This window comes from Zootoca vivipara, chromosome Z, assembly GCF_963506605.1.
Source record: "Zootoca vivipara chromosome Z, rZooViv1.1, whole genome shotgun sequence".
In the NCBI taxonomy this organism is placed as follows: Eukaryota; Metazoa; Chordata; class Lepidosauria; order Squamata; family Lacertidae; genus Zootoca; species Zootoca vivipara.
This window is the reverse complement of record NC_083294.1, coordinates 17,131,223-17,157,879: the sequence shown is the minus strand read 5'-3', so window position 1 is coordinate 17,157,879 and position 26,657 is coordinate 17,131,223. Positions and strand designations below refer to the sequence as shown.

The window sequence follows — 26,657 nt, the reverse complement described above, 5'->3', positions numbered from 1 at the left end:
AGCATCCTGTCTTAAGAGCATCCTGCAGTGGAGGTCCTGTTGCACACACACATAACCTAACCATCAGGGCTAGTAGCTATCAGTAGCCTCCTCCTTCAATTGGTCTCACCCTCTTTTGAGCTTTGAAGATTTCTGATGCAGAAAGATTGGAAATTAAAATATAAGATATTGTATGTTACTTTTTATTAGATGTTATTTTTATTTAATGCTTTTTTTTTTGCTATTGTACCTCCTGTAACGGGACCCAGGTGGCGCTGTGGGCTAAACCACTGAGCCTAGGGCTTGCTGATCAGAAGGTCGGCGGTTCGTATCCCTGTGACGGGGTGAGCTCCCGTTGCTTGGTCCCAGCTCCTGCCAACCTAGCAGTTCGAAAGCACGTCAAAATGCAAGTAGATAAATAGGAACCGCTATAGCGGGAAGGTAAATGGCGTTTCCATGTGCTGCTCTGGTTTGCCAGAAGCGGCTTTGTCATGCTGGCCACATGACCTGGAAGCTATACGCTGGCTCCCTCGGCCAATAATGCGAGATGAGCGCGCAACCCCAGAGTCGGTCATGACTGGACCTAATGGTCAGGGGTCCCTTTACCTTTTACCTTACCTCCTGTAACTGTAAGTTTTGGAAAACTGTTTTTTAATGTTAAATAGTTAAACTGGAACTCACTCCCACAGGAGGCAGTGACAGTCACCAAGCAAGATGACATCAAAAGAGGATTAGACTTGTTTCATGGAGTTGAATAGGCCTGTCCATAGCCACTAACCACAATGGCTCTTGCCTACCTCCCCAGCTGGAGGCAGCAATGCTTCTGGAAACCACATTAGGGGAGAATGTTCCTCTTGTGCTTGGGTCCTGCCTGCAGGTTTCTCACTGGATTGGCCCCTGAGAAGAGGATGCTGATCTAGGTGGGCCACTGGCCTAATACAGAAATGCTCTTATTTTTTCCTTTTTAAAAATTATATTTTAAATGGTTGTAACGTGCCCTCGGATCTTAAGGTGAAGGGCGAGTAATAAGATCATTGCTGCCCAGTGGTTGGTCCTCTCAGCGAGTTTTAAGGCTGAAGGATGCAAAGTGTGTTATGCAGAAGGTACCAATGCCACTTCATTCATTTCCAAATGTGGCAAGCTAGCTGCCCTTCCTTCCTGGGATTGGGAGACCCCTCTCTCTCCTCCAGGGTTTTTTTTTTTGGTGGGGGGGGGACTGGGCTCCCCTTCTTCCTCAAAAAGCCACCTGCCTTCTGCCTGAAGATGCCAGAAAGACTTGTAAGCGGAAGCAGGAGACCCAATTGTGGAAGGAAGGAGAAGGGGAGGGGGGAAGCTTCCCCTCGGGTCTCTTTTTCCATCGGCGGGCAGAAATGTGCCTGGGCAGGCCTCCCCTTTAAAGAGCGTCTCCGCAGCATCATCCAGAGGAGGAGGAGGAAGGAGGAAGATGCGGCAGAAACGGGGAGGCAGCAGGGCCCCCCATCTCGGCCAGCCTGGAAGACCCACTGCCTTGGACCCACCGAGCCCTGCAGTCCCTGCCCTCTCCAGTCTGGCGTGAACGCAGCGCCTCCCCCCCTTCTGTCCAGGGGGGGCTTAGAACAAAAGAGACACCCCCCTGCACTGCCAGAGCCCAGCATGAGAAGGGTTGTGCAGCTGGTACTTTTTTGCCCCCTCTCCATGGGGCTGCAGGTGAGAGCGAAGGCGGGCGCGGATGTAGAGAGAAACGATGGAAGGGGAAGGGGTGTCTCTCTGGCCTCCGAGCTGAAGCTCAGTGCCGTTTTCGGGTACTGCGTGGGGGCGGGGGCGGGGAATTGATCTCTCAAGATGGAATGAGGCTTCGGAGCAAAAAATAACGATAAAAATGCCGCCCTTCTTGCTGGAGATTGTATACTGAGGCGCCGCGCGCCTTTGCCTCTTGCAATTGACAAGCTTGTCAATGTCAAAGGCAGCTTCTTCCCCACCACTGTCTGGACCGTTTACCGCTTAAGCGCCAAAGGGGTACTTACTTAGGCGTTACCTGATGCAGCAGGTAAAAAAGCAGGAGGAACCTTCTGGGGGCGAAGGAGGACCCCCTCTGGTTGGCCCCACAAGCAGGTGGAGGAGAACTCCTGCACCAGTTCATCTCCTATTCTAGTACACTCCCCTCCTTTTCTGGTTTTTGGGTTTTAGCTTCTACAAGCAGAAGCCCCTGCAAGAAGTGTGTTCACTGTGGAAGCACGTGTATTTATTATTTTTAATGAACCTTGGGGACTGGTTGTGTGTGTGTGGGTGGGGGGGAGATATTGAGGAAAGGCCAGAGACAGTGTGGGATGCCTCTGAGTGCTGGAGAATATTATCTGGCCCATTTGGAGGCAGCCATGCAAATCAGCCAGGCCAGCTGGCAACTGCAAAAGGCCAAGAGTTTGGGTGCATTCTGCACTGCAACATCTCTGGTGCCCAAATGCCAGGCAAATGCTGCAGCAGGGGCACACAAAGTGCCCTTCAAATCAAGCAAGGGTGTGTGTGTGTGTGTGTGTGTGTGTGTGTGTGTGTGTGTGTGAAGAATGAAAACTGGTTGGAAATGGCAGCGAGACCTCTCTTGAATCCTGCCATTCTCAGGAGAGGGGCAGTAGTGTTCAGATATCCAAAGGAAAAACACTCCCTGCCAGAATGGGTGGAGAGGTGCTGCCAGTCAGTGTTGAAAATATTTTCAGAGGATTTCTACTCAATGGCAGAACAGCTGCTGGGCATGCAGAAGGTCCCAGGTTCGATTCCTAATGGCATCTCCAGGTTGGGCTGGGGAAAGATGCCCTGCCTGAAGTGTGGGGAAGTGTGAATGCCAGTCAGTGTGGACAATACTGAAGCAGATGGACCAAGGGTCTGGCCCTGCAGAAGGCAGCTTCCAGTGTTCCCAACATCCTTTGCAGATGATGGTAAGAAATAGTGCATGGCTGTGGCTAGGCTGCTCTGCTCCCAGCGGGTCTGTGCATGTGTTAGAATAGGCGGCATCTCTTTCCCAAGTGCGAAGGCCAATGGACCTATGGTGGGGACGGACCAGATTTGGAATCATGTGTACAGTTCTGGCCTAGGAGTTGGAAAAGGTTCAGAAAAGGGCAACTGAAAGTGGACATGGAGCAACTCCTAGAGGAAAGGTTGGGACTTTTTATTTTAAGATGCAACATGATAGAAGTTTATAAAATTATGCATAGCATAATTCCTCCCTCTCTCACAACACTAAAACTTGTGGGCATCCAACAAAGCTGGATGTTGGAAGTTCAGGATAGGGAAAAGAAAATCCTTCTTCACCCAGTGCATTTAGCTTGTGGAACTCACTCCCACAGAAAGGAAGGTGACCAACTTAAATTGCTTTAAAAGAGAATTAGACAAATTAATGGAGGAAAGGGCTATCAATGGCTATTATTATTAGGGCTAGTAATGATTCTTCCGAATATTGGTTGCTGGAATCCACAGGAGGGGAAGAGGTGCTCTTATGGTCAAATCCTGCTTGCAGGTTTCCCGGAAGAGGCATCTGGTTGGCCACTGTGAGAACAGCAGGCTGGACTAGATGGGATTTTGGCTGATCTGATCCAGCATGCTTTTAATGTATCCTTTACCTGGGCTGCACTGTCATTGGACGATTTGCTCCATTGAATACAAGGGGATTTACACCTGACTAAACAAATATAGGGTTGTATTGTAAGGGACATTTTTTTCCTGTTTTGCCACTTCTCCCCCAACCCCCCTCACTAAATCGATATAATCTGGGCCAGGGTCCCCAAACTAAGGCCCGGGGGCTGGATGCGGCCCAATCGCCTTCTAAATCCAGCCCGCAGACGGTCTAGGAATCAGCATGTTTTTACATGAGTAGAATGTGTCCTTTTATTTAAAATGCATCTCTGGGTTATTTGTGGGGCATAGGAATTTGTTCATATTTTTTTCCAAAATATAGTCCGGCCCCCCACAAGGTCTGAGGGACAGTGGACTGGCCCCCTGCTGAAAAGGTTTGCTGACCCCTGATCTGGGCCATGTCAATCAAGCGTGTTGGATTTTTTTTAAGCTGATGAAACAGTGACAAGGCAGACGAATTAAGCTTCAATATATTTCGCCTGTTGTGAAAACCTCAATAGTGGCTGCCTTCCTGAGATGCTTTAGGAACTGCATCTGAAGAGGTACAGGTTATTGTTAAGGAAAAGGCCAATATCTTATACTATACTTACTTGGGAGTAACACCCACTAAACGTGGTGGGATTCCTTTCCATTCTTCAATTAGCCAAATGGCAATGTACTTTCTTGCCCACATGAAAAGGTTCGGCAAGGGTGTCCTTTCTCGAGTAAGGAAAGAAATGTTCACAGCCCCAGAGCCAAATCACACTTATTAGTTTGCATCAGCAGAATATTTTGGCAGTTTAATTTCTTTGATGCCTTTTTCAGGAAAGTAATCAAGGAATCTCTGTCATTAAAATACACAAAATTTTAAAATGATACGGACACCAATATCTGTATCATGTTAAAACCAAAGCAGCCCTCCTATTCGTTAAACACATCATGAATAATTGTCAACACAATGCAATTTTTTTTAAAAAAACTATCCCACCAAATGTCTGGGAATAGAGGACTCCCAACCTGCTGCTGAAAAGATTATAATTCATCTTTGCTTTGCAAGACTGAGATGGCCTTTATCAGTGAGAGTGGCATGAGCTTCCATCCAGTAAGCCCCCAAAGAGGCAAAATGTGAATTACATAACTGCAAAGTCCAAAATCCAGAGTGCTGACTCTCCACTGGGGGAGGAACCAGACAGCTCTTTCATCAGAACTTATACATCTAAGCTCAACCTTTGCCTGCCAGATGTTTGTGTGTTGCTGGCTGGTGCTGATGGGGGTTGTAGTCCAAAACATCAGGATGGCTCCAGGTTGGTGAAGGTCAAGGTAGCTTGACAACCTCCAGTCACCACCAGTCCCAAAACTCGCATGAAGAAACCAGCACAGTCAAGTTCCCACCTAAGAGTCACAGAGTAAAATAAAGGTAAGCTGTAAAAATAAATCCAAAATCTGTATTAGGCTAACCAGAAACATAGTGTGCAAGCTTTTCTGATTTCAAAACGTAAATGTGGTTACCTTTCCTAGGGTTGGAGACGTTAAGAGTTGTTGCTATTATTGCTGAAGTTGGAGAGTTTATAAGAAAAACAGCCATTGTGTCCCAAATCTGTCTGGAAACTCAAACCTCTAGTCTCTCAGACCTTTGTTTAATTCAACATTTTGTTTAGAACCACAAGGACTAACTATGCTACAGTCCTCTAACACAAGAACATAGGAAGCTATGGCCCTTCCCCCCTCAATCATGGCAAAATTCTAGTCCTCAAAGTTCTGAAGAAAGGTGAATTGAATAAGGCTGCTGCCTTAAACCGACTCAGACCATTGGTCTATCTAGTTCGGTATCAACTATACTGACTGGCAGCAGTGGATCGCCAGGGTTTCAAGGAGTTTTCCCAAGCATGGCCTAGAGATGCCATTGGAAATTGAACATGGGACCTTCTGCAGGCAAAGCCGGTGCTCTACCACTGACCCTTTTACTTAAGAAATAAGGCTATAGTCCTCATGTTCTAAATAATAAGCCAATTTAAATAAGATGCTGCCCTCTTATCAAGCTGGGCTCATTGTTCTATCTAACTCAGTACTGTCTACACTGACTGGCAGAAGCTCTCCATCATTTCAGGCAGGGAGCCTCTTTCTCATTTGAACCCTGGTCTCTGCCAGGTACTAGCAGCCTGACACTCACCAATATGCCATGCTGACTGGTACGCGCAGGTGCTGATCCAGGCAGACTTTGAAAGAGGAAAAAGCAAAAACGAAACTCTTGGTTTACTCTCGAGCTGTTGTGGTGCCAGCAGGGTTTTTTTCTGGGCTCGGGACACTGTACGTGGGCTGGGACCTTCACCTTGCTGTTGACAGATGTGGATTTTGTGTATATATAGATATATCCTTCCATACCTGTTTTGGCTCTCCTTAAATTTCTTTTGCTCTCTCTTCCCAACCCCACAGAGCCGTCTTCCTGGCATCAAGGTCAAGTACCTATTTTTTGCCTGGCTGGGCATTTTTGTGGGCAGTTGGGTGGTCTACATGCATTACTCGTCCTATTCAGAACTCTGCAGAGGACACGTCTGTCAGATGATCATTGTGAGTATCCCCCATCCACATTTGCAAAAATATTTATTATTACTATGATTACTGTGATTAATATTACATCGGAAGGCAGTGGGGTCTCCTTTGCTGGAGGCTAGGTGACCCTTGGGGGTTCCTTCCAACTCTAGGATTGCATGAATATCAGTTGCTAGGAATTGCAGGTCCTAGGCATTCAGGTCCTACTTCTGGGCTTCCTTTCGGGACAACTGGTCAGCCCCTGTGAGAGCAGGATGGTGGGGTAGATGTGCCATCGGCCTGATGGAGCTGTAACCAGGCTTCTCTTAAGGTCTATTGTGGTAGCATTTCCATTGAAAAAAGTTCCCTGTCAGCTGGGGGTGCTGCATGGACTTGGACCTATAACGGATCTGAAGCCGAATGAGCAGAAGAGAAGCCTGGAACTTTTGGTTGCTGGATAAGGAGCCTCCAGAGGAACTTCGATGGCCAGATGGCTGCTGTTTGCCATCTGCCACTTGCCCAGAGTGGCGCCTTCTAATGAAGAGTTTTCTGAGCTCTGATTTAATGATGGTTCAATGAGGAATGGTCCCCGACTGCTGGGGAAGGAGCAGGAGGGGCTTTTGGCCACAGTGGGGAAATGTGAGATTCTCCATCCTCTAAAAAATGTGGCATCCTCTTTTCTGCCTGGTTCTGGAGGGAAGGAAGTAACATGGGAACCCATTGCTTTGCTGAATAAACTGAGCTGTATAATCATAGAACTGTGGCATTTGAGGGGACACCAGCCCCAGGACATGAAGCTTACTGGTTGACTTTGGACCAGCCACTGTCTCTCAGGCCTACCCCAGGGTTGTTGGGAGGCTAAACAGGGGAAGCAGAGCCACATACACCACCTCACACTCCTTTGAGGAAAGGTGGGATATGATTGCTAACAGTTATTGATTCCTTTGTTTTCTCCCCCTCCTCCTTTCCAGTGTGACCAATATAATAAAGGAATAATTTCTGGGTCGACATGTAAAGACCTTTGCAAGGAGCATACACTGGTGTTCCAGCACTGCCTCTCGTCCTCTCCCACCCAGCAGGTAGGTTGACCTTCCATCGTTGGCTGGAGCTATGGAACGCTTTGAAGTGTGCACAAGTTGTTGGCAGGGTGCAGGGATGAGGTGGGGACATCACAGTGCTGGGCACGCTGCTCGAGTCTTGCCATATGCTGGTGGGAAGGTGGTCATTTAAATTGGTGAATTCGTCCAATCCTCTTTTTAAAACCATACATGTTGCTGGCTGCAAGTGCCTCCTGTGGGAACAAGTTCCAAAGCTTAATTGTGTGTTGCATGAAGGGCTTTTTGTCTGTCCTCGATCCTCCCAACATTCAGCGTCACTGAATGTCCATGAGTCCACGAAGGAAGGAGAAAACCCATTCCTCTTTCTATGCTATGTATAATTTTTGTAAATTTTTTATTTTATTGCCTATCTTTTTCTCAAAATGGAAAAGTCCTTTACTCAGAGGGGCACCGCTCCATCATCTACTTGATCATTTTGATTGCCATTTTCTAAACCTTTTCCTTCTCTACAATATCCTTTTTGCAAAGTCCCTACCAGAGAAGAATGGCAAACCAAGCTGATGGACTATGCTGAGATGGTAAAACTGATTGGAAAACTCAGGAGCCAAGGGGACAAAAACTTTATTTAAAAAAATGGGAAAAATTTGTAAGTTATTTAGGAGACCCACTGTAAGCATATGGAAACAAAGGCAGGATTTTGATTTCACTTGTAGTGTAAAAATTACGATGGATAATATGATTTGATATAAAAAATGGAGTATTGATGAGTATGCAGTAGTAGATATTTAAAATGAGACCCCATGGAGGGGATAGGGCAAAGTCTTGAGATTCAGAGAATCTCTTTATATAGATATACTTTTTATTCTCTGTTTATTTGTATTTTGTATTTGTAAAGCCAATAAAAATGATTTCTAAAAATAATAATATACAATATCCTTTTTGAGGCGAGGCAGCCAGAATGGCACACAATATTCCAAGCACAGTTACAACTTAGATCTGTATAACAGCTTAATGACACTGGCAGTTTATTTCCAATTCCTTCCATGATGATCCCTAGGCATGGTTTGTGTTTTTCATGACCACCAAACTGGCCCAACACCTGGCACCAAGTTCTTGCTCATGGTCCGCCACTTCCAATTCAGACCCCCATGTATGTTGAATTAAGATTTTTTTTGCCCCAGCATGCATCACTTTGCACATTGAGTTGCATCCACCCGATCATTCAGGCCGCCCTTTTAGGAATCTCTATTCTCATATTAACAGGCACATACTTCAGCTGGTCAACATAGCTGTGAATCCTGCGATGCAGGGAGTTGGACTAAGTGACCCTTTGGAGAGGGTGTGTGTCTTCCCTTCCAATGCTACATTCTGTGAACTTTGGGCACCTGTCAAATAAATATGTGTCCTGCAGATCCAGTTGGTCTCTCTAAGGTACATTCCTCTCCTTCGGTGCAGGTATACAGTGGCCTCTGGAAAGAGAAGGAGGTGATAATCAAATGTGGCATTGAAGAGGCCCTCAAGGCCGATGGCAACCCTGACTCAGCCCCCAGGAGAGATGTGGTCCTTTTCAGCAAGCCGACACGAGGGACATCAATGGATGAGTTCAAGGAGATGCTCCTGAATTTCTTAAAAGTGAGTTTGTCACTACACCAGCAGGGTATGGGGGAAGGCTTTCTTGTTTTCAGGGGGTTGTGGATCCAGAACAACAGAGCTGGCTGTTGGAAGTCCTGGAGGGAGGGCAAAGGGGTGGGGCTGTCACAAGCAGGGGTGGGGGTAACGGCGGGAAGCCAGCGAGCTCATAACAGTATTATTTACTGTTTTGGGTATGAGATGATGTAATACCCTGCTACTGCACTTTTGGGGTTGTTAATAATGGTAATAAAGGCTAGAAGCAAACAGGGAAAAAGGAGAGAGAAAATGGAATGAAGTAAAATGAAATGAAAAGCTATCTGTCTTTTGCAGTCCAATCTAGGCGACCAGGTCTCCTTCACCAACTTAGTGAACAAGATAATGGCCATGGCGGATGTCAGTCGAGATGGAAAACTGTCGCTGGCGGAGGCGAAATCCATCTGGGCACTGCTGCAGTTGAACGACTTCTTGCTGACGCTCTCCCTGCATGAGAAGGAGCACACCTCCCAGCTGCTGGGGCACTGCGGGGACCTGTACGTCACGGAGAAGATCCGCCACACCTCCCTCTATACTGTGGAGGTCCCTCGCTTCCTGCAGCCACTGCTGCCCGCGGCCATCCACAGGGTCCTCCACCGGTGGTTCTCCCCAGCCTGGCCACAGAGAGCGAAGATCGCCATTGGCCTCTTGGAGTTTGTGGAGGAGATCTTCCACGGGATGTACGGCAACTTCTACATCTGTGAGGCGGGCTTCAAGAACATGGGCTACAATGACAGGCATGACTTCAAGATGGTGGACCTCCGGAAGGTGGCAACAGAGATGACCATCCGGGGCTTCCTCAAAGGGCGCCACTGCGAGCAGAACGTGGACTGCACCTACGGGAGGGACTGTGTGGCCCCCTGCGACAAGCTCATGAAGCAGTGCAAGAGTGACGTGGTTCAGCCCAACCTGGCCAAGGTGTGTGGGCTTCTGCAGGAGTACTTGCTCCACGGGGCTCCCTCCGATCTGAAGGATGAGCTTCAGAAGCAGCTCAAGACCTGCACAACCCTCAGCGGCTTGGCCAGCCAGATGGAGGTCCACCACTCACTGGTGCTCAGCAGCCTCAAGACACTCTTGTGGAAGAAAATATCAAATACCAAATATTCATAAGTGTGGGACGCTGAAAACCACTGATGTTGCACACAGAGGATCACAGAATAGGAAGAGGGCTAGGGAGCACTCTGCTCTCGCCCCCTGCCCCCCAAAGTATGCAAGCAGGAAGATTTAGCACCAGGGGGGAAAGGACAAGTGGAATAACCAATGGGTCCTCCTCCCTTTCGGATGGACAGACTGTCAGTGAAGCAAGGGAAATTGTTTTGGATGAACAGCTTCTGATGTAAATAAATAGTGCTCTCTCTATCCCTTTGGCCTTGTCCGTAGGTTTATATGCCCTACCCCTCCTTCAAGAAACTCAAGGTAGTGAGTGTATTTTATCCCAACAATCACCCTACAAGGTAGGATAGGCTAAGAAGCAAGCGACTGCCCCAAGGTCAGCCAGTGACCTTCATGGCTGAGTAGGGGATTTGAATCCTGGTCTCCTTATGCAGAGTCACACCCTTGGGTTCATTCTAGCTTAGTGTTGTCCAGAAGGGCTGGAAGCAGCTCCCTAGCAATTCAGACAGGGCACATTCCCAGCCTCACCTGCATATGCTCCAAGGGATTGACCCTGGGGGCACTGATCTACCACCCAGCTGCAGCTTCCGAGCAACTTGCTGGCAATGCCAGGGTTTGAATCTGGGTCTTCACAAGCTCCAAGAGAGCCACAAACCTCATGGCCTCTGGACAGGGTGCAGAGATCTTTTGCAAAATGCTGTTTTAGCATGCTTTACTCCTAGAAACTAGAATTTGCTAGTTTGGGGAATTCCCCAATCTTACCAGTCTTGTCACTTCTTACAACATCAACACATTTTTTTCTTTCCCCCCCTTTTGCCTGGGGGTTGGGGAGCTTCGACAATCAGAGCCATGCCACACATGGCACATAAACACCATAAATCCATATGTGACTGTCACAGGAGGCGCGTTGCGGCTACTCTAGAGTAACAACTCTCCAGAACGTTGCCTTTTCATGCTTTTATTGTGTGCAAACTATTTACAGTGCTGGAGCTGTATAAGATACATATTCTCAGTCTGGGTCAGAACCCTGGAATGGCGATTCCCGCGTTCTTTTCCAACAAAGAAGTCTGGGAATCGCAAATCTCCTCCCCCGTTTCTTTTTGCGCAATTCCGGAACTGGAGGGAAAGGTTTTCTTGCCGTGTTTTCCTTCCTACCCCTTTCCCTCTCCCTTCCTTCCTCTCCCAAGCGGAGCAGGGGCTCTGCGACCCTGCCAGAGCCATGCCCTCTACTTCCTGCTTCCCCGCTGGACTCTTCCCCCTCTCCGCTCCCGCTGGTACTCGGGGAAGAACTGGTTCTCAAGATGGGAGGGGGTTGTCTGTAGTCCCTGTCCCTCACAGTGACCAAGACTGTTTGCTGTTGCTAACCACTTTGAATGACTCACTGGAGCAAGTTCAAGAAGGGTCAAATCTGTGGGAAGTTTTCCTGTCCTTATGTGTTATCTGATACACATCAGTAGACAAAAAAATTCCTTCAGTAGCACCTTAAAGACCAACTAAGTTTTTATTTTGGTATGAGCTTTCGTTTGCATGCACACTTCTTCAAGTACAGTGAAATAGAAGCCCCCAGGCACTTATGTAGAGAAGGGGTGGGGATGGTGAGGGGAGGGGAGGGGGGATCACTCAGAAGGGTGGTGGAAGTGGGTGATTGACTGACTGATAGCTGTTGATGACCGAAAACGACTGCAAATGGTTTTGCATGAAAAAGCAAGGGTTGAGATGGCTGAAGATCGCTTATCATGTATAATGAGATAAGAATCCGATATCTCTGTTCAAACCAGGTCCCTCCATCGGATTCTTATCTCATTATACATGATAAGCGATCTTCAGCCATCTCAACCCTTGCTTTTTCATGCAAAACCATTTGCAGTCGTTTTCGGTCATCAACAGCTATCAGTCAGTCAATCACCCACTTCCACCACCCTTCTGAGTGACCCCCCCTCCCCTCCCCTTCTCTACATAAGTGCCTGGGGACTTCTATTTCACTGTATCTGAAGAAGTGTGCATGCACACGAAAGCTCATACCAAAATAAAAACTTAGTTGGTCTTTAAGGTGCTACTGAAGGAATTTTTTTATTTTACTTCGACCCAGACCAACACGGCTACCTACCTGACATCAGTAGACAGATATTTTCAAGACACTGTCACTCAGTGAAGTAATAGGCTCTCCAGTTGAGAGTTTGGCTTTTCATACATTGGTCACATAGCATTGATGCACACACTCCAGTGAGTTGCACTTGCTGAATGCAGTGATGTGTTGAGGACTTGCTTCAGTATTTTTTAGAGTGGTGGACTGCAAGTGAAAAAAGTATATGTCTTTTGCACATAGTTGAAAAAAAAACCACTTCGTTTGGATACTGGTCTGTGCATCATGGCATCCTGAAAAATTAAGCAAGTGCATTACACAATTTGAAAAGAAAGCTTTGGGCACTTTCTGAAAAATTCGTGCTTGAACACCTTTATGAGCTTCAAAACATGGTTGCAACATTATCTGGCCAGGGCATGTGGAAAAGTCCATGCCCTGGACTAGCAATAGCTTCAGCAGTCTTATCGCTACAGTCTTCCATGCACAGAAAACGCTCGACAACTCCCCACTGCTCCTTGATCTTCACCACAAAATGAAACAAAAACACATGCCTCTCCTTGTGACAGCAATCAGGTATACCATCAATTATAATGTTATAATAGTAGTAGGAATCTCCAAATCCTTTTGCAAAATGCTCACCACCTTTTCCACATATGCTGCAATCAACTCATTTTGAAATCTATTTGATATACAGCTGAAAACAATAATTGTATTCTTCGTTCCTGACTGACTGCTCTCTGCAAGAAGATGCATATCTTGAAGAATACAGGTGAAAATCTCGCCTGTATCGCTTTCATCGACACACCCAAAATTACCAGAATCAGGTCTCTCAAACGGCTCCGGTTGTTCAGTAGAACAACTCCCTTGTTGTGGATCCTTGTTGGGTGCAGTCGTTGAAGTTGTCGTGGTCACACTGGTCTTGCCCATAAGCATGAATGAATCCACTGTGAGAGCGACTGATATGCTCTCTCAGCATCTGCTTTCTGCTTCTTTTTCCTCCTTTGCAGTTTGCACCATGGATGTACCTGTTTTATTGTTCCAACCGAGCTAAATTTTAAACAGAGAAAAAAATGGAAGTTCAGAAACCTTGTACATTCTACACCGATTTAACAAGTATTGTGCACTTCTCAACCATGTTTGCAAAACTAATTCTACACATCTCATTCTTACCCAAGACGAACCAGACACATGGCTCCGACAAACATGAGATGTGACATTGCAGCACTGTTGGCTAATCTGATCTGATGCTACACGTTGGTACTGTGAGCAGTAATGCAGGTGCAGATTTTACTGTCAAAGCCTTGAAGTGCACACAGGCAGGCGTGGTGTTTTGCCCATAGCTGTTTTGCCCAGTAAATCCCCGGTTGTCTGGGAGGCATATGGCATTCTTGGCATGACATCATAAGTCTGGCAGGCCCCTAGTGATGCCCCTGGCCAACTTAGCCCTCCAAGGCCTGGGGCAAGTGTACCTGGCTGCCTCCACTCTGCATGTATCTGGGTCACTACACACACACACACACACACACACACACACACACACACACATATGTGTGTGTGTATATATATATATATATATATATATATATATATATATATACACACATACCCTAAAACAAACCCTGGTATTTTTTTGAGCTTACAAGTGCAAACTCTACAAAGCTGCTGCATGGCAGCAAAATTCTTCAATCTGTGTCTGGAGAACCTGTTGCCAAGCTTATTTCATGCATTAAAATATCTGCTGCAGAAATCCAGCAGCAACTCTCCTTTGAACAGAAGAAAATAGGGTATTAAACAAACTAATCCATAGACCCTGAAATTATATGCTGAAATTGAAGGCCGCTGAAGGCTTGTGCTGCATTAAGCACAAGAAATCTGCACCCTCATTCCAAATAATATGTGGGGTTATTTATTTGACCTGGAGCAAGCCAGATATTCCTGCTTTAGTTTGTAGTTATACAGAATGAAGCTCAAATATCCCTGGAGGATGGACTTTTAACATCTCTGGTGCCTGGGTGAAAGCAAGCCAAATCTGCAGCCTGACATTATAAAAGGTCCTTGTTGTCTGCTCATCTGATCTACTGGAACACAGTTTATAAAAACACTATTTTCTCCTCACTAACCCATAAACTTCCCAGGTTAAACCCAGCAACATGCATTTTACAAGCGTGAAGAGAGGTGAGCTTGCAACTTTGTCAGGCTGTGAAAGTTGCTCTACCGGGTGGGGAAATTGTGGGAGGCACTGCCTGGAGCTCAGTGGTGGAGCATCTCCTTTGTGTGCAAATATCTGTCTCAGGTTCAATCCCTGACCACTCCAGGAAAGGCTGGGAAAGACTCCCTGCCTGAAATTCTGGACAGCCACTGCCAATCACAGCAGACATTACTGAGCTAGGTAGACTGCAAAGGGCTGGCTCAGTAGTAGAATGCAGTTTATTGTGTTCCTATTTAATTCAGCCCCTTATTCAGAACCATGAAGACTAGAATCTTGCTAAGACCCCTCAGTTTTGGACAGACAAAACATGATTTTTGCAGGAACCTTAACATCACATTTGAGGAAGTTGGGGACACTTGTCAGGCTACCAATCATTCTGAATGCTCACGGCTTGCAGAACACTGAGCGTAGGCATAGTCTGTTCCTTTCTGCCACCTACTGACACAACTCTGGCACATCAGCCACAGCTGCAACGCCTGTAGGGGAATGGGTGTCTCTGGGGATTCTCTGTCTCACTGCAGCTCAGGGAGCATGAGCTTATTAGCCTGGAACGCTGATCTATGCTGTTATTTCCCATCCTGCAAAGAGAAACAAGGAAAGGCATTTTAATCAGGTCACCTCTGGCAAGGAAGGTTCACCTTTGAGCAACCAGCGAGAGTATCTTTGGAACATATAATTATTAAGGCGTGTTATTTTTATATTGAGTCTGGATAGGCAGAAGGTTGAATAAAAAAATATTTGTGATTGTATCTGTGCGGCTGGTTTTTGATGCACAATCAGCTCTGCTCAGCTTACCACTTATGCATCTTACGGTACATCTGAATGAACTTTAGGCATGAGAAAAGGTGTGGGGGTAGCACAACTTTATCCTGATGAAGAGCGCCGAGGTGTGGATCAAAATGGGGACCCATGAGAGCTGCAAGAGCCCAATTTTAATTATAAGGAGTGAATCTATGTATGCATGACAGGGGAGTAGGACAACACAACTCTCTCAAACAAAAGTTTATATGTAGGATAGGAATTCAATGGATCCCTACCCAGACAATAAAAAACACTGCTCAGAGAGGCCACTTGTTGTTGTTTTTGACTGTGCTGACATTAATCTCCTTATTTATCCCTTCCTGAAGAAACTGAGGAAAACCATGAATGTTGCGAGGGAGAGGCTGCACCCCAAATTGTGAACCGGTAAGGCTTCCAGGACATGCTGCAAATACGATTGGTTGATGCCATGCTGGAATCCAGCAAAGCATCAATGGCCATCCCTGAAAAGCCTAGCAGGATGAGCCGAGCGTGGAATAATAATAATAATAATAATAATAATAATAATAATAATAATAATTTATTATTTATACCCCGCCCATCTGGCCGGGTTCCCCCAGCCACTCTGGGCGGCTTCCAACAAAACAGAAATTCTAAAATACAGAAATCCATCAAACATTAAAATACAGAAATCCATCACACATTAAAAGCTTCCCTAAACAGGGCTGCCTTGAGATGCCTTCTAAAGGTCTGGTAATTGTTGTTCTCTTTGACCTCTAGTGGGAGGGCATTCCACAGGGTGGGTGCCACTACCGAGAAGGCCCTCTGCCTGGTTCCCTGTAACTTGGCTTCTCGTAGTGAGGGAACCGCCAGAAGGCCCTCGGAGCTGGACCTCAGTGTCCGGGCAGAACGATGGGGGTGGAGACGCTCCTTCAGGTATACCGGACCGAGGCCATTTAGGGCTTTAAAGGTCAACACCAACACTTTGAATTGTGCTCGGAAACATACTGGGAGCCAATGTAGGTCTTTCAGGACTGGTGTTATGTAGTCTCGGCGGCTGCTCCCAGTCACCAGTCTAGCTGCCGCATTCTGGATTAGTTGTAGTTTCCGGGTCACCTTCAAAGGTAGCCCCACGTAGAGCGTATTGCAGTAGTCCAAGCGAGAGATAACTAGAGCATGCACCACTCTGGAGAGACAGTCAGTGGGCAGGTAGGGACTCAGCCTGCGTACCAGATGGAGCTGATAAACAGCTGCCTTGGACACAGAGTTGACCTGTGCCTCCATGGACAGCTGTGAGTCTAAGATGACTCCCAGGCTGCGCACCTGGTCTTTCAGGGGCACAGTTACCCCATTCAGGACCAGGGAGTCCTCCACACCTGCCCGCCTCCTGTCCCTCACAAACAGTACTTCTGTCTTGTCAGGATTCAATCTCAATCTGTTAGCCGCCATCCATCCTCCAACCGCCTCCAAGCACTCACACAGGACCTTCACCGCCTTCACTGGTTCTGATTTAAAAGAGAGGTAGAGCTGGGTATCATCAGCATACTGATGGACACCCAGCCCAAACCCCCTGATGATCTCTCCCAGCGGCTGCATATAGATGTTAAAAAGCATGGGGGAGAGGACAGAACCCTGAGGCACCCCACAAGTGAGAGCCCAGGGGTCTGAACACTCATCCTCCCCCACCACGTTCTGAACACGGCCCAGGAGGAAGGAGCGGAACCACTGCATGATAGTGCCCCCAGCTCCCAAGCCCTCTAGACGGTCCAGAAGGATGTTATGGTCGATGGTGTCAAAAGCCGCTGAGAGATCCAGCAGAACAAGGAAACAGCTCTTACCTTTGTCCCTAGCCCGCCGGAGATCATCAACCAGTGCGACCGAGGCAGTTTCAGTCCCATGATGAGGCCTGAATCCTGACTGGAAGGGATCCAAATGGTCCGCTTCTTCCAGGCGTGCCTGGAGTTGTTCAGCAACCACTCGCTCAATCACCTTGCCCAAGAATGGAAGATTTGAGACTGGGCGATAGTTGGCCATATTGGCCGGATCTAAAGATTTTTTTTAAGAAGCGGTTTAATAACCGCCTCTTTCAGCGGGTCATGGAGAGAAGCATTTACCAACCCGCGAAGCCCATCGCCCAGCCCTTCCCGGCTAGCTTTTATAAGCCAGGATGGGCAAGGATCAAGGAGACAGGTGGTTGGTTTCACTCGTCCAAGCAGCCTGTCCACATCCTCGGAGGTAACAGATTGAAATTGATCCCACAAAACTTGACTAGACAGGACTCTAGCACTCCCCCGCCCCGGTGGAAGACTGTTCTCTCCCCAACCCCCCGTTTTACAAATTTTATTTATACTTTTTAAGTTTATATATTTCACTAGTTATATACATTTCACTAATTTTACAATCGTTTTAACATTTAAAAACTTGACTTCCTTCCCCCTCTTTCTGCAGTTCCTTAAATTTATTTTTAATACCCTCTGCATATCCAAATTAACTTAATTTGCTCATTTATTCATCTACTTTAAATATATACAGTCATACTTCAGGTTATAGGCGCTTCAGGTTGTGTGTTTTCGGGTTGCGCACTGTGCTGAACCCAGAAGTACCAGAACAGGTTACTTCCGGGTTTCGGTGCTCGTACATGCGCAGAAGCGCTAAATCATGCTTTGTGCATGCACAGAAGCGTTGGATTGCGACCTGCGCATGCACAGACGCAGCACTGCGGGTTGTGAATGCTGCGGGTTGCGAACATGCCTCCTGCACGGATCACGTTCATGACCAGAGCGTCCACTGTACTCTTATAAAACTTCAGGTTATTACAATAACCCTGCCAATGAGCTTATCTGTTTACAATTTATCTGTAAATATTCAATTTCCATTCTTTTATTAAAAGTTTGTTTCTTGATTTCTTATTCTTCTGGTAAGTTTTGCCATTTCTTGCAGGAATTGTTCATTTCAAAGCCCCTCACTTCCCTACTAGGAGGCATTAGCTCAATATTATTTTAAACCCCCGATTCCCAGTAGTCAGTTTGCTAGCTTCAACAGAACTTATGCAAGGCTTTCAAGGATCAGCACCATAGCTGTCAAGTTCTCCCTCTTTTTAAGGGAAATTCCCTTATGCTGAATAAGCAAGGGAAAACTTGACAGCTATTCAGCATACATGTGCTTAAGGACATGTAGTGTTCCCTTTCCATTTCTGCTTTGCTATTTAGTGCGGGTTTCAGTGGCAAAATTGCCAAGCTCACTTTTCCACAGGTTTTTTGAAAATAGGTATTTCTGTTACTCTTTAGATCAAGGTGTGAATTTATTGTGAGATGTTGCCTCACAAACTGTATATTAAGCCGTCTGAAATAGCCTTTATATACATTCTGTCACTTCTACAGTATTTCATATAACAAACCAAGCTTTTTATCCTTTAGTGTGAAAGCTTAATTGTTGGCATAAGGTTAAAGGTAAACACATATTCATAACAAGCACATGTCCTAACTCCAGCAAAATATCCTAAACCTCTTGTCAGTGTGTGTATGAAAGACATGAGTGCTTGGACATGCAGCTGGGTTCAGACACATACTGTATAACAGGTAAAAAGGCAAAGGACCTCTGGATGGTTAAGTCCAGTCAAAGGCGACTCTGGGGTTGTGGTGCTCATTTCACTTCCAGGCTGAGGGAGCCGGTGTTTGTCCACAGACAGCTTTCCGGGTCATGTGGCCAGTATGACCAAACCCCTTCTGGCGCAACAGGACACCGTGATGGAAAGCAGAGCGCATGAAATACTGTAGCAATACCTAAATGACTCCTACTTGGAAGACAGAGCAAGTCTGTTGGAGAAGATTCAAATTATATTTAGGGAATTATTTTTGAGAATTGAAAGTCTGAACATCTAGGGAAACACAGAAGTTAAGGCATTAGGGAGAAAAGAGGAGATTATAAAGCAGGAAAATTGAGATACAAATAAAAGGATGAGATTAAGATGAATTAAGAAAGGTACGGGATGATGAAAATTAAAAGTAATGAAATAGAAACTGTTACGGATGAATTTAAAATGAAAATCAGATAGAGGGGAGCTGGGGAAGCAAAAGGGGCAATGATTTAAAAAGATGATACAAGATGATGTATGTGTTTATTGTTTGTATTGTTGTGTTTTTTTTTTGATGTTTTCGACGTTTTGTTGTGCTAATTTGTTATGTTTTCATGTTATGCAAAATTTTAATAAAAAATATTATATAAAAAAAAGGAAGACAGAGCAAGTCTGTTTTCTGCTGCTCCAGAGGGAAGGACCTGGACCAACTGATCCAAATTGCAATAATGGAGATTCTGACCTTAGGAGTAACTTTCTGGTGCTAAGAGCCCTTTGACGCTGGAGTAGATAAACAGAAGACAGAATCTGAAAACAGAAAGAGGAGGGCAGGCTTCTGGTCAGCGAGTATAAAATGAGAGAAGGAACTCCAGGTAATACACGGTGTTGGAAACAGGACTGGCACATCTCCCCTGCTTGTTTATTTCAAAAAAATTCCTTCAGTAGCACCTTAAAGACCAACTAAGTTTTTATTTTGGTATGAGCTTTCGTGTGCATGCACACTTCTTCAGATACAGTGAAATGGGAGTCCCCAGGCACTTATGTAGAGAAGGGGTGGGGAGGGGTGGGGATGGGGAGGGGGGATCACTCAGAAGGGTGGTGGAAATGGGTGATTGACTGACTGATAGCTGTTGATGACCGCAAACGACTGCAAATGGTTTTGCATGAAAAAGCAAGGGTTGAGATGGCTGAAGATCGCTTATCATGTATAATGAGATAAGAATCCGATATCTCTGTTCAAACCAGGTCCCTCCATGGTTTTGAGCTTGGTGATAATTTATTTCAACACTGCCTTCAGAAAGGACAGGGTATTTAAAAACTGCCACACGAACTAATTAGATTAATTATTCCAGTTAAAACTATGGAACTTGCTCTCGCAGGAGGCATTGATAACCAACTTGGATAGCTTTAAAACAGGACTGGACAAATCCCGGGAGAAGATGGCTGTCAGTGGCTACTACAGCTATGGTAGCTATCCTTTGGCCTCCATGGTTGGAGGCAGTAATGCTTCTGAATACCAGTCACTGGAAACTGCAGGAAGGGAGAGTGGCTGTTGTGCTCGGATCCTGCTTGGGGGCTTCCCATAATAAGCATCTAAGTAGCCGCTGGGAGAACAGGATGCTGGACTAGATGGGCTCCTTTGGCTGGATTCAGCGGCAGGGCTCTTTTTATGTTGTTAATTAAATAAATACATAAATGCTTCTGTTTGCAAACATACCTTTATTTTTTGTAAGGGAAAACAAACATGGGGTTGAAAAAAGGGTGCGAGAAACAACTTCCAATGCAGAAGCAAAGGCATTTGGCCCAGTCTACCACTGCTCTCTATCCTGTGGCACTGCTCTCTAATCTGTGGCCCTCCCGATGTTGCTGGACTCTAGCTTGCAGCATCCCTAGCCAGAGTGGCCAATGGTAAGAGATGATGGGAGTTGTAGTTCAGAAGCACCTGCACAGCCCCAGAGATTTCCCACTCCTGCTGTCCTAGGAAATGCTGGAAGCTATCCTCTTCTCACAATTAACTTTTTCAGATACATGTCCTGCTTCAGAGCTGCTGTTGCTTTAAAAGTGATGATGGGACAGTCAAGACCAGGCTTCCTCAACCTCGGCCCTCCAGATGTTTTTGGCCTACAACTCCCATGATCCCTAGCTAGCAGGACCCGTGGCCAGGGATGATGGGAATTGTAGTCTCAAAACATCAGGAGGGCAGAGGTTGAGGAAGCCTGGGCAAGATGTACAGCAAAGGCGAGGCGGAATGGCACGTCTTGTGGGGTTGAAGGAAAGTTATTGCACTCTAGGCGGAAGTTTCCTGGGAAAATAACCTTAAGAGTTATCGTGGTATGGTATGCATCCGTTTGCTTTCTTGCAAGCATGCTTTGAATTGCAACCTGAGGCCACGCTTAAAACACACAATTAAAGCGCTCCGTTATCACTCTGAACATTCATGGCTTCCCCCAAAAGAATCCTGGAAGCTATAGTGTGTTAAGGGGGCTGAAGAGCTGTTAGGAGACGCCCTCTATCCCATTCAGAACTACAATTCCCAGAGTGATTTAACAATAAGTCCTTGTCCACAGGGAACGCTTGAGAATTATAGTTCTGGGAGGGGGAACAGCATGGTCTCCTTTTAACTCGCAGCACCCTGAACACACTACAGTTCTCAGGATTCTTTGGGGGAATCCACAGCTGTTTAAAGTGGTGTTAAGAATGCTTTGAAATGTATGGACAGGACCTAACACAGGCCACATTCACACCAGACATTTGAAGTGTTGTGATACCACTTCAAACAGCCATAGGTTTACTCAGAGCATCCTGGGAACTTTTGCTTGTTCAGGGTGTCGAGAGTTAGGAGACCCCTCTTCCCTCCCACAGAGCTATAATTTCCAGACTTCCCTGGGGAAGAGGGATTGGCTGCTAAACCACTCTGCAAACTGTAGCTCTGGGAAGGGAATAGGGGATCTCCTAGCATCTCTCAGCACTCTTAACAAACTACAGTTCCTAGGATTCTTTTGAGAAACCATGGCTCTAAAATGATACCATGGTGTTTTAAACAAATGATGTGAATGTGGTTCAGTTGCCTGTAGCCAAGACAGTCTGACAGAATTTGCACCTGGGACCAGCTAGTGAATTTTTCAGGAGTAGGGGGGATGGTTTCCCACCAAGCCGCTCCGGCCTCCTTAGCAAGGCTTGTCCTGCCCTCTGCACAAGACCTCCATCTGCCTCCGCTTGTCCTTCGCTCTCGTGATGGTCATCTTGAAGAGCCGGAGGTAGAGCTCGACTGCCGAGGGGGTGTCGTCATTACCCGGAATGGGGTAGGTGATGAGGCTTGGGTTGCAGTTCGTGTCTACCACGCCCACCGTGGGGATGTTCATCTTAGCTGCGTCCCGGATGGCTATGTGGGGCTCGAAGACGTTGGTGAGGGTGTGGGTGAGGATGATGAGGTCAGGCAGGCGGACGCCCAGCCCATACTGGATATCGGCATTGGTCATCAGGCCGCCCTGCCAGTAGCGAGTGTGAGCATATTCGCCGCATTCCTTGGCGGTGGCCTCTATCCGGTGGGAAAACTGACGGTTCCGGCTGATGAAGAGGATTATGCCTTTGCGGTAGGCGATGTGAGCCGTGAAGTTGAGAGCCAGCTGGAGGTGTGCCATCGTCTGCTCCAGGTTGATGATGTCCTGATCGAGGCGGCACCCAAAAATGTATGGCTCCATGAATCTGTAGGAGACAGAGGCCAAACATGAGCAGTGGTGGGGTTTGGTATTTGGTCTTCGTAAAGCCATGGGAGACTTGACACACCTACAGTACCTCTTTATCTACTAGAACATAAAGCCCTTCACAACTTGGGACCAGTAAACCTGCCGGGTAGCTTAAGCATGAGAACCAGTGTGGTGTAGTGATTAGAGTGTAGGACCGTCCTGTCCCCCCCCGGCCATCAGGTGATCTTGGGCCAGTCACTCGCTCTCAGCCTTACTGACCTCACAGGGTTGTTGTGAGGGTGAAATGCAGAGGAGATGCTCGAGCCCATTCATTTCGGTGGTTCTAGGATGAGAAAAACTGCCACAGGCTGCAATCCATTAACTCAGTCTTTTATTGAGAATGATGAGAACTAGAATCTTATTTAATGTTTAAGAAAAAGACCATGGCTCAGTGCCATGGCATCTGCTTTGCGTGCAGGTTCAATCTCCAATGGCATCTTCAGGTAGGGCAGGGAATGTTCCGTCTGAAAACCTGGCAAGTCACAGCTGCCAGATAGTGTAAACTAGGGGTCAGCAACCTTTATCAGCCGTGGGCCAGTCCACCGTCCCTCAGACCATGTAGTGGGCCGGACTATATTTTGAAAAAAAAATATGAACAAATTCCTATGCCCCACCAATTACCCAGAGATGCATTTTAAATAAAAGGACACATTCTACTCATGTAAAAACATGCTGATTCCTGGACTGTCCGTGAGCTGGATTGAGAAGGCGATTGGGCCACATCCGGTCCACGGGCCTTAGGTTGCCTATCCCTGGTGTAAACAATACTGAGCTAGATGGGCAATTGGCTTGCCTCGGTACAAGGCAGTTCTTATATCCCTATTTCATCCAACTTTTTCTCCAGAATGATGAGGACTAGAGTTTTATTTTCTTATTAGGGGAAGGGCCACTTCTCAGCCAGGAATGTCCCCTGCCTGAAACCCTGGATAGCTGCTGCCAGTCAGTGTAGGCAGTGTACAGTGTTGACGGTACTAAGCCAGATGGATCTTTGCTTCTGTTTGATTCAGCCCTTTCTTCAGAACCATGAGGACTAGAATCTTATTTTATTTTTAGGAGACAAGCCATAGCTATGGATCAAGGGTCTAACATGCTATTAGGGCTCTGTTTACAAGAAAACTGATGGAATCACTGACCTGTGACGGCAACCCTTCTTGTGGCCCAGGTGGACTCTGGCATCAAAGAGGTCCTTTAAGGAGAAAAGCTCTTGCACGTTGAAGAAATCTGGTTTTTTCAGGGGCTCCCCTAGGAGCCTGTCATAATCAACTGAAAGAATGAAAAAAGTGGCTAATTGGCTCACAGGAGCAGAGGAAATCTTTGGGAATTGCATCAAAACCTTGCACAAAAACATCACAGCTCCTCTTGATTTTCCAGCTATTCGCCCCACAACCCTTTAGGGCTACCCTTTCAGTGGCTTTGAAGTTCATAGAAATGGCTACTAACCATTATGGCTATGCTGCTGCTGAATCCCAGTTGCTGGAAACCACAGCAGGGGAGAGGGCTCTTGTGCTTGGGTCCTGCCCATGGGCTTCCTGTTGGGGCATCTGGTTGGCCACAGAGATGCCGGGCTAGACATCCCTTTGGCCTGATTCTGCAGGACTAATTCTCATAGGTTCACTCACCCCATTTTCCTTTCGTCAACACCTCCTGCTCCCCGCCCTTTTCTGAATGGAAGAGAGGGTTGAAATGGCCTAGAATCCCTCCCCCACCCCAATCCAGCCACAACTTGTGACTGGTGTGACTTTGAATCCCAGGGCCAAATCCAGCACTCCCGTCAGCTACAATTCCACCGTCCTCTTTCCCCAGTGATTGCTCACCAGTGGGAACTTCTTCTGGACTTGTTGCTTGAAGAGTCGTATAAAGCCTCTGAAGGGTGGGAGGAGTCTTGGTCCAAGCACCCAAGCTGCAAAGTCTGGGGAGGACTGATCCAGGCAGAGAATACAGAGAGAAACCAGGGTGGGGGTGGGGGACACCACAATTTTGTAGACGGTAAGTCACAACAAACTTCTGAAATAGATGGGCATGGTAACTAAGTCTGTTGGAAGATTCAGGACAGATAAAAGTACTTCTTGGCGCAGCACAGAATTTATGCAGGAATCTCAACTAAAATATACATGACAGATGGTCATGTAACCTGTGCTTAAAAACCTCTGAGGAGAACCTACCACCACTTGAGGGAGCCTGTTCCACTATCGAACAGTTCTTACAGTCATGATGTCTTTCTTCTAAACTTGAATCCATTGATTTGGTTCCCAGCCTCTGGAGCAGGAGAAAACAAGCTTGCTCCAGATGTGAGGGCGATCTGGCTGCGACATCTCTCACCCCATTGATCACCTTCCATGCGACAGCCCTTTAGATACAGGTGAAACTCGGAAAATTAGAATATCATCGAAAAGTGCATTTATTTCAGTAACGCAACTTAAAAAGGTGAAACCAAACTATGAGATAGATGCATGACATGCAAAGCAAGATATGTCAAGTCTTTATTTGTTGTAATTGTAATTACAGTGGAACCTCGGTTTACGACTACCTCCGTTTACGAACGCTTCAGCAAGCGAACGCTGCAGACCAGGAAGTTTTTACATCCGGGCTCCGTGGTGTCGGATGCGCAGAAGCGCTCTGCACAGCGCGCGCAGAAGCGCTCTATCGCTGCTTTGCGCACGCGCAGAAGCGTGCTTTCAGCTAGCGAACGCCTCAGCGGAATGGATTGCAGTCGCAAACCGAGGTACCACTGTATTTGTTGTTAGACGGGTCAATTATAAATGGAATGTAATTAATAAAATGTAATAGCGGTGTTTATTTTTGTATTATTGTAACTATTTGTTTTATTACTGTGGAATTTCCAAAAGAAAGCATTTGTAAAAATTAAAATTAAAAAATTAAAATTGCATTACTGAAATAAATGCACTTTTCGACGACATTCTAATCTTCCGAGTTTCACCTGTAACTGAAGATGGCTATCATATGTCCTCTTGGTCTCCTCTGTTCCAGGCTAAATATACCCGATTCCCTCAACTGTTCACCATAAAAGCTTGGTTTCCAGACCCTTCATAATCTTGGTCACCCTCCTCTGTGCACACTGTCAATATCCTTCTTAAATGGTATTGCTCAGAACTGGACACAGTACACCAACTGTGGTCTGACCAAGGCAGAATAAGGCAGGACTATTACTTTCTACGGCCGGCACACTATATTTTTGTTGATGCAGCCTAGAAAAGCATTAGTGCTTTTTGCTGCTGCATCACACTGTTGACTCATGTTCAGCTTGTAGTCTTATACGTCTCCAACATCCTTTTCACACATACTACGGGCAAGGCAGGTGTCCTCTATCTTATTTTTGTCCAGGTCCAGAGGAAGTCTATCTAAATCCCTAGGTTTTTAGGGAAGTTTGGCCACTACGTGAACAGGATGCTGGACGAGATGGGCCCCCAGCAGCCAGGCACTTCTTAAGTCCTCAAGTCTGCATTATGGTTTGTAGGCCCCGTCTCCATTTTCCTACCCTACAAAAGACTATGAGAACCCCCTAACCCCGATTCAGCAGTCCCGGAGCATGTACAACGTGCCTTTTTCCTTTCCGTACACGCGTGCACGCGGGGCTTGGGATCTGCATCGCGCTTGGAGGCAGACTATTTTGCACCTCCTCCTCCTCCTGCTGCGTTGCAGGCGTAAAAATTGCTTTGCGCGGAGCGCCCAGCGGGAGGGAACCATTGCCCGCCGCGTTCGCCCTTCCTTTTCCTTACCTGCCGCTGCTCCTCGGAGGAGCCTGGGCGCCGCCATCATGCCTCTCCTGGCCGCAGGAAGGAAGGAAGGAAGGTTGGAGGGAGGGAGGGACGAGAGGCCGCCTGTCCCTGCGCGTAGCAGCTCCACCTGCTGTTGCAAAAGCGCAAAACGGACTCAAACGCAATTCCCTCCCCTCCAATGCAGCTTTACAGAACGAAGTGAATTGTGCGCGGTCAATGCGGATCCCCAAAGCCCATTTTTGTCACGCCTGGCTCAGAGACCTAACTTACAAAAATAAGCATTCAAAACAACCTGAAAGAGTCATCAAATAATACATCTTATTGATAGGAACAGGGCAAGCTGCCTTATACTCAATCAAGACATTGCTCCATCTTTTCTTTGTGTTGTCAACTGACTGACAGCTACTCTCCTGGGTTTCGGGGAGAGAGGTTCTTCCAGGGCTGCCATTGGGAACTGAACCTGGGACCTTTTGTACGCAAAGCAGATTATCTACCACCAAACTAGGACTCTTCCCCAAATTTAATATATACTGTATATTATTAAGCAGATCCAATTCAACCCTGCCCCACTAAAAGATCAGCAGGAACCGGGTATATGGCGGTATATAAATTCAAACCACCAC

The 26,657-nt window shown here is 46.7% G+C and overlaps 2 protein-coding genes and 1 non-coding gene across 3 annotated transcripts; 1 reads left to right on the top strand and 2 right to left on the bottom strand.

The window, feature by feature from the left end:
- Positions 1-1,411: 1,411 nt before the first annotated feature.
- Positions 1,412-10,159, top strand: DIPK1B (divergent protein kinase domain 1B). The gene is made up of 5 exons (XM_035112913.2): positions 1,412-1,665; positions 5,995-6,129; positions 7,062-7,169; positions 8,604-8,780; positions 9,111-10,159. The coding sequence occupies exons 1-5, from the start codon at positions 1,612-1,614 to the stop codon at positions 9,921-9,923; spliced, it is 1,287 nt and encodes a 428-aa protein (XP_034968804.1). The 5' UTR covers positions 1,412-1,611; the 3' UTR covers positions 9,924-10,159.
- A 4,414-nt stretch (positions 10,160-14,573) lies between these two features.
- On the bottom strand, positions 14,574-14,707 carry LOC118084602 (small nucleolar RNA SNORA17). The gene has a single exon (XR_004692524.1). It is a non-coding gene; the product is annotated as a small nucleolar RNA SNORA17 (small nucleolar RNA).
- A 5,548-nt stretch (positions 14,708-20,255) lies between these two features.
- Positions 20,256-26,155, bottom strand: MRPS2 (mitochondrial ribosomal protein S2). Its single transcript, XM_035113942.2, has 4 exons — positions 26,035-26,155; positions 24,112-24,216; positions 23,431-23,560; positions 20,256-22,256 (listed from the first exon to the last, which is right to left on the bottom strand). Exons 1-4 carry the CDS (start codon positions 26,072-26,074, stop codon positions 21,719-21,721), a joined length of 813 nt encoding a protein of 270 aa, XP_034969833.1. The 5' UTR covers positions 26,075-26,155; the 3' UTR covers positions 20,256-21,718.
- Between the last annotated feature and the right edge of the window lie 502 nt (positions 26,156-26,657).